This window comes from Ambystoma mexicanum, chromosome 3q (genome assembly GCF_040938575.1).
Source record: "Ambystoma mexicanum isolate Mex_15411 chromosome 3q, UKY_AmexF1_1, whole genome shotgun sequence".
Taxonomy (NCBI): Eukaryota; Metazoa; Chordata; class Amphibia; order Caudata; family Ambystomatidae; genus Ambystoma; species Ambystoma mexicanum.
Genome location: NC_090926.1, coordinates 928,306,864 through 928,322,700, shown reverse-complemented (window position 1 = coordinate 928,322,700; position 15,837 = coordinate 928,306,864). Strand labels below are relative to the sequence as shown.

The 15,837-nt window shown below is 40.9% G+C and overlaps 1 protein-coding gene across 1 annotated transcript in view; it reads left to right on the top strand.

The window, feature by feature from the left end:
* LOC138583120 (cholesterol transporter ABCA5-like) overlaps positions 1-15,837 on the top strand; it is a 3,134,767-nt gene that overhangs the window by 2,015,066 nt on the left and 1,103,864 nt on the right. Inside the window, exon 22 of the mRNA XM_069655080.1 lies at positions 7,516-7,653. Within this exon, the coding sequence (XP_069511181.1) occupies positions 7,516-7,653 (138 nt within the window). The remainder of the gene's footprint in view (positions 1-7,515; positions 7,654-15,837) is intronic.

The following is a 15,837-nucleotide window of genomic DNA, read 5'->3' as shown; positions in this document are numbered from 1 at the left end:
ACAGGATTGACCTATATATGCCCTTAAAAAGGGCAAGAATCTCAAAAATTGGCTATCTAAAGCCGACAGAGCCCAAGTGAAACAAATACAGACCACTATTTCAGAAAGTTGGGGCATGAAGAAAATTTGTGGCCACTTTGCATGTGGTTATTGTTGCCAATGTGCTTCCACTCTGAAAGGTAAAACGGTGAGGATCAATAACAAAACATGGCACCTTAAAGATCACACGACTTGCAATTCTAAGAATGTTATCTACTGTGTTACCTGCCCCTGCAATAAGACCTATGTAGGCAAGACATCTAGGCAGGTCAAACTTAGAATTACGGAACACAAGTCGAAAATTAGAACTAAAAGGGCCTCATCCCCCTGGTTTCCAATTTTCTTGAGAATCATCACAACTGCGATGAACTAACTTGGTGTGTTCTGGAACTAGTGACTGGCGTGGACCAGTATGCCACTGCCTCCAGACTTTCATCTCTGGAACAATGGTGGGCTAAATCTTCAAGAGGAGTGGATCTTGGGCTCCTGATTTAGGAGCGTTTGAGAGAATATATATAACACGAACTGTCTGTTTATTGCTACGCTTTAATGGTGTTGACAGTATTCCCAGCATTTAGCCAGGGTGAACCATTTAATCCAGCTATAGCGCCAACATCAAGACAGACTTTTCGTTGTTGAAACGTAGAGATAATGACATTGTCTCCATTATTCCATTTGGGTCTATACATGGCCATTTACTGGTCTACATTTATAATACTGTCTCTACTATTCTATTTGGGTCTACATATGGCCTCTCTTTTTACCTCGTCTGCATTTATTATGTGGTCCCTGTACTGTCTGTTGGTGTCTGATGACGGCTGAGGAGGATAGGCTTTTCCTTTTCTACAACCGGCGGATTTGCGTGTGCATATTACCAGTTCCGGAAGGGTTAGGTTCCTTTAAGACGAGTACGTGTTCATTTCCGAGTCCTATGTCTATGTTCATGGATGCAGGCTTCCTTCACGTTTCGGAATAGTGTTTAAGCCAACAACACCGGAGGTTCAATTACGCCGCTCCGGCAGTGGCTCCACCTGTATATGTTTAAACGCCCTTTTGAAAACAGACAAGGTGTTGTTTACAGTCGGGAACACGTTTGACAAAAGAGAGATGAAGGGAGGCTCCCACAGGCGCTCCGGTAAGTTCTTAGAAGCTGTGGGGTTGGCTTATATCAGGGCCGCTAGGTCGGCCCTCGGCACTAAGGGAAACACTCAATGGCATTTACCACTCGCAATAAAGCGGAGATGCTATTCGCTGCTATACCTGCATTGCGCATTACGGCAGAAGCTGGCATTTGAGTAATGGGAACATTTTCCTCGCTTTGCGGAGTGCATAGCTTCGACAATACGAATTAATTTACAATTCATGTGTCACTTCTCCAAGCAAGACATTAGTGAATTTTAGATATAATTTACTGGCCACGCTAGCTGACGCCGTAGCCTTTTCCTTTGCACTAATTTTAACGGTAGCCTCGCATTGCAAGTTCTTTTACATAGATTTAACACTTGATGACCGGTGTCCTCGTTACGTATCCTACCATTCAGGCGCTGTCATTCCAACTGGAGCACTGCCCCCGCCCCCCCCCCCCCCCGCTGCCTGCCTACTGTCCTACTGTAGATGGGCTACAAGTGAATCAAATATGGAGGAGTGCCTTCCTCCTGTGGTCATTTTAGCTATAAGTGTGGTCTAATCGAATGCAGTTTACTAGGTCACCTTTTTTTTATTTTATTTTTAATAATAGGGGAAGTGGTCTTGTTTTGTGTCTCTGTAGACTAACCGCGTGGTGGTTTATTCAGTGCCGAGCAGACACTCTACTGGAAGCAATTGTGGTTGAGAATATGGCAATTATTGTGATTATTCTCCCTCTCTACACGACTGCCTCAGGATACGATTGTAACTGAAGCTTGATTGACTGTATAGTATTTTTCAATTGGACCGAAGCCTAATGTGATGTTTTGTTCTTTCTCTTTTTTTATCTTTACTGGGTCGATTAATTTCATTTATCCTTTATTGAGTGTTATGATAGATTGCACTTTTAATTATATTGTATTCTGTGGTGAACACACAAGGGATAGCATTGTCCTGATGAAAACGGGAATAAACTGGAGTCCAGTTTAAGAATTTTTTCTACCATCAAAACTACTTGTGTTATTCTATGAATATTGCTAGGTTGACCTGTTACACTATTACTTTATCAACTGGTCCCTAGGTCAATGTAGTTGACATACAGCACTACCTTACTACTATATTATGTTTGTCTGTTTTAGCTGCACTTGTGAGAACAGTTTGAGCGGCACATTTGAACATCTAGAATTAGTCTGCCGCCCTAGACAATTATTTCTTAATTTCTTCCCTAGCCTTTTTCATGTACTGATTTATTTGATGCCCATGTATTAATGGTATTATTTTTCGCTGACATACTCGCGATACCGGTTCATCCCGGCCCAGGCGCTCCCCCTCGCCTGCGCTGGGAGTCCTGCTTTCTCGGCTGCTCCAGCGCCATATGAATCGATTGTGCGGGTTTCTGTTGGGGGTTCTTATTGACTTGTGACTCCTTATTATGGTTTGAATTTTATTACTTGCCTAATGGTTTTTTGAGAGTATATGTATAGCTTCATTTTTGAAACTCTTGTCTCTCCCGGCACGCTAGAGACTTTGTAAATTGCACTATGGGATATTGCAGAGGTTATATAGTGAATTGTATGCATCATTTTTTAGCAAACATGGCCCAATATGCATTAAGGGTCATTGAAATTTAATATGTATTTTATCCATTGTTTATGAAATAATTTTTATATTTTCTCAATGTTTCATGGGTTTTCAGTCCATTTGAATCTTTCCTCCGTGTGTTACTTGGAGGTCAGTCAAGCCACAACGTGTTAATTTAAATGTTGTTTTCCGCCAGACAGGCCCATTGTTTCTAACAAAGAATCAACCCATTACATAAACAGTTCTGAACATGAAATGTACTTATTATCTCTTGCTGTGAGCAGCAAAGAAAGAGGAAGTTACATTGTGTCCACGACTGTTTATGGGAATAGGTACTTGCCCATTGGAGGAAGGATGTCACATGTTGGTGACCTGTGGATGACTCTTGGGAAGCGTCATGGGAAATGGAGTTTTAACCGTTTCAGAGACTTTTATGGACCTTTTGATGTTTTATTGTACTTTGTTATATATTTCTTTGGTGCACCTTCAAGATAGATATGTTTAATACATAAAGTGCTCAAAAATATATCTTGCTGCTGAGCTCTTCTTTATATGTTTAATAAAGAAAGAGAAGCATAATGTGAGCCTCCGGTCTTGATATAGAATTTTGGACTCGTAGCACATGCCTCCAAAGCATAGCTTCCCATGGTTCAAGACATTTCATGGTTGACTCATAAAACAATTCCTGACCGTAAATTAATCTTGGGACCACCTTGCCTATGTAAAATTGCAGGACGGTAAGGATAAAATAAGATCCACATTTCTTATCTTATCTATCGCCAATGCTTGAGAAACCAACATGTTCGCCTTCAGGATTAACACATTCCTCCCATTGACAGTGCCTGGGGCAGCTGATATCATGTAACCAAGGCATGTCATACTGGATGCTGAGTTGGTAAGTGTCTTACCATGACAACACTTGATGGCGCTTTTCGGGCTTCTTAATAGTACCAATATTCTAGTATTCTAAGAATTAATCTTGAGCCCATTATTGGAGGCAAATGTGGCGAATGTGTTAAGTAGACGTCTCAAACCCACACAAGATTTATTGAAAAGGAGAAAATCATCTGTGTATGCGAGCTGGAAAAGAAGTTGAGAACCCACTTTAGGAGCGATTAATGTGGCAGGAATCAAGTAGTCACTGGCATCTCACATACAGATTAAATAGACATGCCGCTAATGTGCAGCCCTGTCTAAGACCTGACTCAGTGGGAATACATTTGGACATCACCCATTCTCTATTTAACCTTACCCTTACAGAGGAGTTCTCGTGGAGGCATATTATGAGTTCTAAGAGGCTACTTGGAATCCCCCAATTCTTAAGCTTGCCCCACAAACTGGCGCGAATTACACGGTCGAAAGCAGCTGATGGATCAATCGATGCCACGTAGGTACATGAGTCAGGGGTGTCCCATGTAGACTGTTGAATATGTCCGAGAATGAGTCCATTGACAGAGGCGGAGTAAGCTTTTCAAAAACTGAGCTGAAATTTGGATAATCTAGCTGTTTCCATGGCCCATCTCTCCAGGTGTTGAAACAGGATAGAGGAAAAGATATTACTATCGGTGTCAAATAATGAATTTGGTCTGTAGTTTGTCGGATCGGTCCTCAGACCTTTTTTAAAAATAGGAACAATGTAAGCTGTTTGCCATGGTGTTGGGAAGGTTTAAGTGGATACAACACTTTGGAATAGAATAGCAAGAACGTTAGCCCAATTCCTTAGGTCAGATTTGAGGATGGCGTTAGAGAGGCCGTTGGGTCCAGCAGATCTAGAGAGTTTACATGATTGAACCAAGTCATAAACATTTTCCCCACTATTTCTAATGACAGCTTCATTGACAGGTATCATGGTTGGCCTAGAAGACTGGGTAAACGGTTTTACAGAACCCACTGCATAGAGACTCAGAAGGTACTCTGCCCATGTTGCCTCAGCAACAGCATTTATCTGTGCGATGCATGTGTTCAACTCAAGGCTATTTATCCGGGACCAGAACACACCAACATCTTTTCTTGACGGAATTTGAAGGACTAATTCAGCGTCTCAGTGGAGTAGAGCTGGGCGTCGTTGTTTACAGTAGAGCTTGTATTTTTGTTTTACTAATTTAATCATGGCAAATTTTGATTCATTCAAAATCGACTGCCACTTTATAGATCTTAAAGTACACCCCATTAGATATTTATTTTGTGCTAACTGTGTGTCATAAACTTGTAGATGTTTCTTATGATTCAAGCCAAGGCCGGGTTTAGAAGTGTACCTCGCACTCGAGCTAAGAGAATTTAATAAAGCCTTCATAGTTCTCAACATTAAACATGTTGAGCTTCCATTCAAGTGTGGACTGGGCTATAGCTTTGCGCAGGTGATATGCCGCTTTGTCAATGTTCATGGCCATACATCGAGCAACATTGCCACCTGGACAGACTTTTAGGTAGAGGGACCTAAAATTCCCTGGTCAAAAACCGGGAATGGGAGGGGTAAAGTGGACTGCAACATGCAATGGTCGCTCCAATCAGTTGGAGTTATCGAGAAGTCAAAGTCTTCCATCAGTATTGGATCGGTAAAGATGTAATCAATCATAGTTCGACATAGACCTTGAAACCACGTATATTGGATAGTCATACTTACTGAATTGGTCCTGCAAGGAGTATAGGTTCAAAGAGGAGATAGTAGTACTCCATTCCAAACCGTTTTTTGTTTGTTGATCAAAGATGTCACAAAGATGGACAACAGTGGCTTAGAGGCAAGATCGATTTGGCTACACAAAAATGAAGCCGAGACAATTGTAGGGTTCGAAATGATGAGGAGCTGGGAGCTATTCATTGACCAGGAGCTACTTTTGGCACCCCAGCTCAGCTAATGCAGAACAAAACACAAGTAGGTGAATGTAACTCTGCGTTCAAGACATTTGAACTATAGGGAGTCATAAATAATGGGAATAATGATAGGTTTGCATCTCATGTGAAAGTTAGATTTGATAAGTGATATGTGCCACTAGCTCCATGTTCTCCAATGGTAGCTCCTGGTCACTGGTTTTTAATGCTGGATACCCAGGATCTGGCTCTAGCTCCTGCTCACCCAATCTTAATTTTGATCCCTGTTATTCTCTCATTTTAGTGTTGGAAAATAGGAAGAAAGTGGAACAGTGTCTTTGTCCCTATAAGCTTCTGCTCCTCTTGTCAGCTTTGGACATTTGTGCTTACCATCCTGGAGTGACAGAGTAGAATGGGTGAATGGACACCCACAATGTCAGAACCGCCCCATAATAGCCTTAAAGTTTTCAAATGAGTGTGTTGGCTCGTTTTTAAAGGTATTGTATTTTAATTTATTGAGGTGATACATAACTGATTGCTCTTCTGGCTTTATAGTCCGAGGACATCTGACTTCCACAAGTAAAAATTACTGGTAATGTAGATCAGATATGGTGGTCGATCATGTAGGTCCAAGGGACTTAGAGAACCTCTGAGCATCAGCTGGCAGCAACCTTAACCAGCATAGCCATACAAATGATTCAGGTCACACCATCTGGACAGCACTGTCCATTGTTTGTTGAGGAAAGGTTAAATCCCCTAATATCAGCTTAATTATTAAATGTTCTGTTTTCAGAAGCTTTACAAAGGGGATGCAATGCCACAACCTCCATGCAGAATAGATTACATGTGTTCAGCTCTAGAGTGCATCAGGAGAAGACATCATATTGAATCAGAGCATGAGAAAGTCCACTTCATCCAATGATTAAACCAATCATAATGCAGATGGAGAAGTAGAAGCTGCAGTTTTCGTAACAGTTCCATAGAAGATGTGCTACACCAGATCTCTGCCATACTTATTTATTCTAAAAATGAAATGGTCCCGCTTCACTCAGTACTGTTTTTTGCCACCTGGAGGTTATGCATTCCATTATGTGGCAAGTATTCTAGATGTGCATTCCACAAGCATGCCAGAAAATCTCTACTACCCCTACCCTAAAATGTGTGACACCTTGGATGGGGCCATTGCTTTAGCCTTTTGCCTGTTCTGCACACAAATCTGCCCACACAAGTTAAGTCCACATACCACTCCCTTTTGTCTCAGTTGGTCTGATCATGACGGGAGTGCAATAGAGCACCATGTAAAAGGGAACTCTTCAAACCCAGATATTCATCTGCCCCCTTGGCACAGTCAGTCTAGTTGGTAAGAAGGGATACCCTCTACCTTACACTTCCGCTCTGTCAATTGTGTTCCCACAGTGTTTAGCTGTCTATCCAGCACTACTGTTTTTGGCGATCCACTACTGCCCAATGTCTAATCCACGAAATGCAAGGATTGGCAGAGTCACTATATAGTTGGCAACAGTTTCAGCTGCATTTCATGCAGTGATGGTGACAAACTTTTGACAGGCTGGCAAAGAGGGTTGAACAGTGAGCTCTAAAGCTCCCCAAAAGTACATCATTTTTAATGTGTGATTGTTTTTTTTAAGCATCATGTCCTCTGATGGGTCTGTGGTGAAATTTATTTTAGCTCTGAAAACTAAAACAAGTACATTTACTTTATGAATACAGTGGTTTGATATTATTTCCTGATTGAGCCAGATAACCACCTATTTTTCATCTGAGACTGCTTTTTGGAAAAAGAAACGTGTTTTAACTACCCTTTGCTAAATGTCCTGTTGACTGGTGTGTTGGGCATCTTAAAATGTTGGCTTTGGGAATGTGGTATATCTCTGCTCATTTATTTCGGTGTGATAATTGATGCTGGCCTATTACTAATATAAACCTATTATTTAATTGCCACAGATCTACACATTTGAAGCTGTGTTCAACAGTACAATGGTTCACTCTTTGCCCGTGTTAGTGAATGTTATCAGCAATGTCGTACTTGACAGCCTGAATAGCACTCAATACATTCATATATGGAGTAATCCGTTCTTTCAAGTAAGTGTGCATGTCTAATTGTAACAGTTTATTCCTAACAATGTTAATTTGTAAAGAATGGCAAATACCATAGCATTGCTTCATGTTGCTGACAGACTATCTGTAACTTTGGAATAGACAAATAAGTGTTGAGAAAACAGTAAATTGAAGATCAGGGATTATGGTGGGATTAGCCATGTATTTAAAAGGTTATGGTTGATTAAGTTTGTTGTCAATTTGGAAGGACTTTGATAATCATTTGTTTTAGCTGTTTGCTGTCCTTATTGCAACAAATCTGAGGATGTCGTGCCTTTTCCCCTAGGGGAGACCTTTCCCATGAGGCTCGGGCAGTGCGTCCACAGAACAACAGTCCCCCTCAGGTAGTGTACAAAGGGAGAATTGCATGGGGGAAGGAACCCCCTTATAGGATTGGGGACAACCATGTTCAGAGAATGCAGTATTCCCTGACGTTAGTAAACCTAAACCCTTCCCCAATCCTAAATTCTCCTTCCCCTTTATTTGATACAGCCAATGTCTGCTATTGTCAAGTTAGCCAATCTAACATATTTGACAGGATTAACGCCTCATGGTATGATGCAAATAACCCTTTCAAGTATTGGGAAACTTAATGTACTTCATGAGACTAAACATTAGAGAATGCACAGTATGCTGCATCTGACTTTATTTTATATACTGAGAAGATGACCAGGAGTCCAAGGATCACTTTGGAGAAGCAGAGTGAGCGCTCTCTCTTCTCAACAAATGGGGTTGGCCCAAAGCAATTCCATTTTCTGAATCAGGAGTATATATGCCATAGCTTCATCTACAAACTACGCCTGAATCTCAAAGTCGCCCTGCAAACAACAGCAACCCCCACTGCCTCAGGGGTTAGGAATTCGACACAGCCCCTCTCTCCTGCTGCCTCCTCCGGTCCCCTAAACGCTGCTTCTGGGCACGTGATTGTGCATCACTCCACCAGTCACAAGGGCATGAGATAGAGAGCTCTATATGTTGTGTAATTATGCACACGGAAGCTGCTTACAAAGGTGCTGTTTGACTGTGCTCCACGCTGCCTGAGACGCTGGAACTGCGCTGGAATTGACTTTGGAAAGCCCTCTATTTAAACTGTTGTGTTGCGAGTCCGCCTCTGCGCCAGCCCACTTTTCCAGGCAACCATCCCATATTACCCAAGGTCCAGCGCTTCAGCACGCAGCTTCACAAGCTGCTTACTGAGGTGCAGTTTGGCTGTGCTCCACGCTGCCTGAGATGTTGGAACTGTGCTGGAATTGACTTTGGAAAGCCCTCTATTTGGACTGTTGTGCTGCGAGATATCTATTTGGTACGGACGGCTCCACTTTGCCACAAACTGGATGCTTTTTGGACCATAATTTGTTACTTATTGTTAGCTTTAGCTAACTTTCCTTTACTACTTTTTTAGGTCTGCTGTGCGCGAGTTTCCAGGCAACCATCCCATATTACCCAAGGTCCTGCGCTTTGGCACGCGCTTCACTCGCATCTTCAAAAGCTGCTTGCTAAGGTGCTGTTTGGCTGTTTGCTGCTTGCGCCCAGCCCCAGCCCATAAAGCACCTTTAACGCAGGCAGTTTGTAAATTGTTATTTTATTATTTAAACAACTTGTAATACTTGCTTAGATTTCGATGAGACTGTGTCGAGACGTTGTTCCTAAATCTTGTTCTTGTTCCTGTTATCTATTTAAGCTTAATTAATAATACGGTTGTATTTTGTATCAGTACTTAATTCTTATTATTTAAATCTCTTTTGAAAGTAGTTATGTACTCTTTGAAAAGCTCCATGCCTCCATGTCTTACAACATGTGCCGTTGATCGGCAAAAGCGAAAACAAATGGGCAGCACGCCACATAGGCGTGGCCCATCACATGTAGCGAGTGCTAGGGATAAAACCCCACAAAGCTCTTCCCGAGCTCCAAATATAAAACATTTTTTATTTTAATGATTCCAAACCTCCATGCTGTGATTTTACAGGACAAATACCCAAATCCTGTTTTAAATTTACAAATTGTGTCCAGGAACCGTCTTTAAAAAATCCCTTTGGAGTCTCTGACAATCCCCTTATTAAGGGGTATGAGGTACCGCTACCTAAAAAAAATCAAGACATGCCCGCAATGAGAGGTAAAGTGGACAACACCACCAAATTACCTGCCGAGAATGTGAATTTAAACCTTGCTGTGCATCTAGGCTGTAAGGTTACTGCTGATCCAGCTGATGTTATTGGGGACCCAGTGTCTCAAGTGTCTCATGTTATACCTGAGGTTAATATGAATGGGAAAACACAAAATGTATCTGTTTTACAAACTAGGCCTTCAAGACAGGCAGTAATTGACTTGAACTCTAACTCATCTTTTTTGGAAGGGGAAGAGACACAATTCATTGAACTTACCTGAAGTCTCTTTTATCTACTGCGAAAATGCTGCTAGCTTGGCTTCTTCATTCGCAGCTCCTACACCCCGAAGATTTTCCTCAATACCAGCAGGGCCCCATAACCTGCCAAAATTGACCCCAAATATTTACCCCTCTTTTTTGATTGAGACACCGTTACATGCTATGAATTTGGCTATCTCTTCCCTTTTCAAGTTATTTGAAACTTTAGATAAAAAACTACAGTTGCAGGATAAACAGATTACGAAATTAACGAAATGGCAAACCACTCTTATCCAACGTAATGAAAATAACAGCTTAAAAAATGAAAAAGAATTGATTGTTATCCCGACTGCACTCCCCGCACTGCCATTTTGTAGTAACTTGAAACCTACGTCCCAGAATGTTAATCCCCTGCCTTCCTTCTCGGAAGTAATATATGCCGATCCTTTAGCTACTCAAAACACAAAAACATCCAATGGAAGTGACCCGCCCAAAAACTGACGGGTCATCCATAATAGTGTCTGGGGATCCTATACAAGCATTTAATATCTTCTCTATCAAAAGCGCCAAATCTCAAGAAGTGGAACAAAAAAACCCTCTATACCCGAGAAAAAATCTACAAATTGTAAGTCTGCCCCTAAGACTGCTCAACCAGCTACTAGGACTTTCCTAAAAGCTCTTTCCTTACCCAGGAAAAATTCTACCATGGCAGCAGAAGCAGTTAAAAAAATACCTACAATTAGCCCAATCTAAGAAAGCAAGCCACTCTCATAATGGTGCCGCCATAGCAGCGTATGCCCCTCTAAATGCATTGGTGGAGGTGGCTGAACATGCTAAATCGGTGGATATGCCTCCTGGGGTTTCCTTTCCTTCGGATGCGTCTCATCTCACAAATAATATTGAAGCCAGACGCAATGAAATTAGAAAGGAAATAGATCGATATATGTCCATGCAAAGGCCTCTGTTGCTCCCTATGGTGGCTAAGCCTTTAGACAAATCTCAGGATAAAAATAATCTAATAGTGCAAACTGACAATAATTTAGCTAAAATTAGACTATCCTTTCCGAAGGTTGTTGCACAGCCAATATTGAATAAAATTGTGAAATCCTCTAATGCAAGCAATTTTATTCCAAAAGTATTTTTTTTAATTTATTTATTTATTTGTTTGTATAGCGCTAAAAGACAACAGATAGTGGAAAAACAGGACAGAGTGTGAATGACCGATTTCCTCATGATCGAACGGGCCTGTTACCCGGAGTTAGTTGAAAAGTACTGTTTTCAATTTCTTCCGAAAAAGAATGTAGTTGGATTCGAGCTTCAGTGAGGTGGGAAGTTCGCTCCATTTTTTTGTGCTTAGTGTCGGGAAAGCCTTGCCAAGGCCGTGCTGCTTTTTTGTTATGGTGGTTTGCAATTGGCCTGTGTTGGAGGATCTGAGCCGCCTTGGTGGGTCATACCACTTGAATTGTTTTTTGAGGTAGGCCGGTGCTTTGCCGTATAAGCAACGATGAACCATGGTGAGAGACTTAAAAGTAATTCTTTCTTTCATAGCCAACCAATGGAGGGACTTCCTTTCTCCAGTGATATGTTCCCTCCAGGTTCTTCCTGTGATGGTCCTGATGGCATTAATTTGGATTGTTTGACATTTCTTCACACATTTGCTGTTTGCTCCTAAGAGTAGGGAATTTCCATAATCTAGTCTAGATAGTATAGTATATATATATATATAGGTATATATATATATATAGTATAGACTAGATGGTCGTGCTGTTTTTTTGGTCTAGCAATGGTCTGATTTTTTTCAGTAGCATTTGGTGGTATTGGCAATTTTTCTATAGATAGGCTGTGTGTGCTTCAGCACCTAACGAGGCTTGAAGATATACTCCTAGTGTCTTCACTTTTTCTGATATCGGAATTTGGGTGTTTTTAATAGAGAATGAAGAGTAGAATGGGCTCAATTTCTTTCTGGCCTGTGTAGAGCCGAAAATCATAAGCTCGGTCTTGGAGCTATTTAGACACATCCAATTTTCTTTCATCCAATATTCTATGGTGTTGTATAGGGATGAGAGTTTATCACTGTCCTTACTGTAACCCCTGCTAAGTTCGAGGACTAGCTGGGTATCATCGGCAAAGTTTGTAAAGAAAATACCCATTTGGGATAACATGGTGCAAAGGCAGTGCATGTAAAGGTTGAAAAGAAGAGGGAGGAAGCTGGCCCCTTGTGGGACACCACAATCCACCGGTTTGGTGTTTGATGTTTTATTTCCCCAGACAATCCTGGATTACCTGTTTTGAAGGAATGAGGCTATCCAATCGGTTGCCCCTGATGAGCAATTTCCTGATTTTTCCAGTGCCTCTCAGATTTTTGTGTGATCCAGAAAATCGAATGCTGCCGAGAGGTCCAATAATATTAACAAGCCTGATTTGCCTTTATCTATTATTGACAGTATTTCAGTCTGGAGGTCTAACAAGTATGTGTTGATAATCACCAATCTTTGGCTACACCATGCCCTCCACTAGAACACTCGATAAAAATAGCTGTCGAACAATATATGCCAAATTTTCCCACTCAATTTCAACCTCAGGTAAGGCCTGATGCAGAAAACCCTTGTGACCAACTTAAAAGGAGTGAGCTGTGTAGTAAACCTCTAGGACTACCATTACTGCTAGGGTTGCTATCTAAGCAACATAATTATCCACTTAGAACACCCTTTCAACTGCCAAATAAGTCCCAGTCTATACCAGCAAAGGGCATGAAAATGGGACCCAAACGGCCTTTGCTGCATTCTCTAATCATCCGGTGCAGAGACCCACCATATGCTAAGTATGATCTAAACCGAAGTAGCATACTTGCCACATTGGCCAACATCCCCTCATTAGAAGACATCTAATCTTTGGATATTAACCAGATTAAATTTATTTCAGATAAAGATCTATCTATTGCACGAATCTGGGTGTCATCCCGAGTTGTCTTAAACACTTTATGGCTTGCTAAAAAAGAAATAAATGACCTGGGGCTTGAATTGCTCATTGATGAGACAACTACATTTTCTAATTTTATCCCCCAAACCAATAAAGGACAAATGTATTTATCGAGTTGGAGGTCTAACGACATAACTTATCAAATGACGCAGAACTCACAACATGCTTTCCCCCAGACGTAACTAATCTCACAACATATCCCTATACTTTTGTCTTTGATATGTTGGAACACCAGAGGCCATGCTCATCTACTGAGGAACATAACCAACAGTATGGTCCATCACAATATAATTTTATTCCAAGAGACATGACTGTTAGAGCGACCAGTATGGGACAACTTTGACGTTATATTTAATCCTGCCGTACGATCTGTGAAAGGCCGCCTTATGTCTGGGCTTTTAATGGGCGTATAAAAAAGCACTGAAATTGTTCTGGAGCATCAGTCTGCACCGAATCGATATATTCATTTAATTATAATTAAAGTAAGAGAATCCAAATATGTGATTATAAATATATATTGGAACCCGTTTGCTATGTCTACCAATGCTTTTTTCAGGGATTTGGAAGCAATATGGATGGAGATTATTAAGCTGCCTATCTACCCCCACATCATTCTTGCGGGAGATTTAAATTTGCACTGTCTGGCCCCTCCCTCTAAATTAAGCGCTAGCAGACTGAATCGATGGAACTCTTTCATTGAGGAGGAAAATCTCATCATGTTAAACGGATCATGCCCTGGGGATATGCCCTCGCATAACACTTGCAAAAGAGGTCTTTCAGGATCAATTATAGATTTTAAATATATCAGCAGAGAATTGTTCCCAAGTGTTGACTCGTTGCATGTGATCCCCGCTCTGGATAGTGATCATGAGATATTGAACCTAAAATGGTCTTTGATGGGCCACCCAAAAAGAACGAGAACTCTAATATTACTTGCTCCTTGGTATTAAACAACGGTCATAATAGATTACATTGGACCGAGAGAAATGTAGTACATTTTGGCAGGGCCTTACAAACCTCAATTGCGCATGAGCATGATACATACAAATATATTCCTTTTGAGTATAGTGACCTATTACAGCTATTCAGCTCCAGTGACAAAAGGAAGGAAAATTGTTTTCCACCCCATGTGTTTCATTTAGGGGTACAGAAACAAAAATCCTGGTATAGACGCGAAAAAAAGATGGTAATGGCTTTACCTTTATAGGTAAGATGGCAAACTCTTAGATCACTTAAGTCAAGACACAAAAATTGGGTGAAAGCCCACCGAGCCATTTTGAATCAAAGGGACGGTGAATGTATGTTGAAGAAAATCGAATTGAAAAATTCAGACCAAATATGGGCTTTAATTAATGAGACTAATATTGATTTTCAGATCTCTCTACACATTAATGATGTTTCAGAGGCACAATGGATTACACATTATTCAAAACTGTATGTTAATCCAGCTGAATCATGCCCGCTCTCCAACCACCATTTTCAAAGTCCTTTCGACTTAAACTTTTCAGTAGCAGACAATTTATTCTTTATCAACAAATCCAGTCCATCACGAGCGTCTGGCCCAGACGGGATATCTAATTATATGATGAAGCAATTCCCGGGGGTATGAGCTAAGATCCTTTTTCAACTGTTCACCCAAATTATTCCTACCCAAAAACTACCTACATCTTGGTCTCTCTCTATTATCATCCCGGTGTTCAAGAAGGTCAACAGACAAAATCCATCAAAGTACAGACCAATCACCCTGCTTGATACACTGGGAAAGAGCTTTGCACGATTCATTTTGCGAGATCTGAGAGTATGGATGGAATCCACTGGTAACTCAGATACATTTCAAACGGATTTGTCCCCGGGAAAGGCACGGCTATAAATAGTACAGCTATTAACTCCATTAAAGCTTTATGTGAACATCGAAACCAACCTTTATATTTAGCATTCGCCGATTTTAGAGAAGCTTTTGACTCCATCGACAGAGGTCAATAAACTAATAAAAATGGGCTGTCCTAGCTCAATAATTAAATTGATTGTACTTCTACATACAAACACCTCAATCAAGATAAGAATCTCCCTCGCCGGTCAGTTGACCTCAAATATACTGACAGCCCGTGGGGCTGAAACAAGGATGCATTTTGGCGGCTACGATCTTTAATTTGTTTATATTGGATATGGGCAAAAATTTCACTAACATCAATTCAGACGCCCCTAAATTAGGGGCACACCAAATTGCATGGGTACTTAATGCTGATGACCTTATTTTACTATCTAAAACTCCCTGTGGCCTTCAACCGCTGAGTAAGGGTCTATCGCAGTATGTACAAGATAATCATATGACCATCAACTTAGCTAAAACCCAGATCATGGAATGTGTTAGTATGAAATGTCGCCCACATAAAACACCCATATGGACTTTTCAGGAGGAGATCATCACTATTACCTCGCAATATAAATACTTGGGAGTTTTTGTCAACAAACGAATGAATGATGCCCCCGTATGTCAATGATTTAAAGCATAAACTACAAACACTAATCTCCCAAGTCAAAGTGTTGTTATACAAATTCGGTAAATTTACATGCTCTCCAGTTCTGCTATATTACACTCAAAAAGTATAACCCATTACTACATATGGGACTGAAACAGAACAACCAAGAGAGTGGGCCTTTTGGGAGCGGTTAAAGGGCAAGTTCGGGCATGCAATATTTAATCTACCAAACTTAACACCCACGCCTTTGATACGGTATGAGTTAGGAACCCTCTTACTGTTTGTGTCATATGCATGGAAACTATGCTCAGTATTAAGGAAATGTTTGATATCTGTAAATTGCTCTGA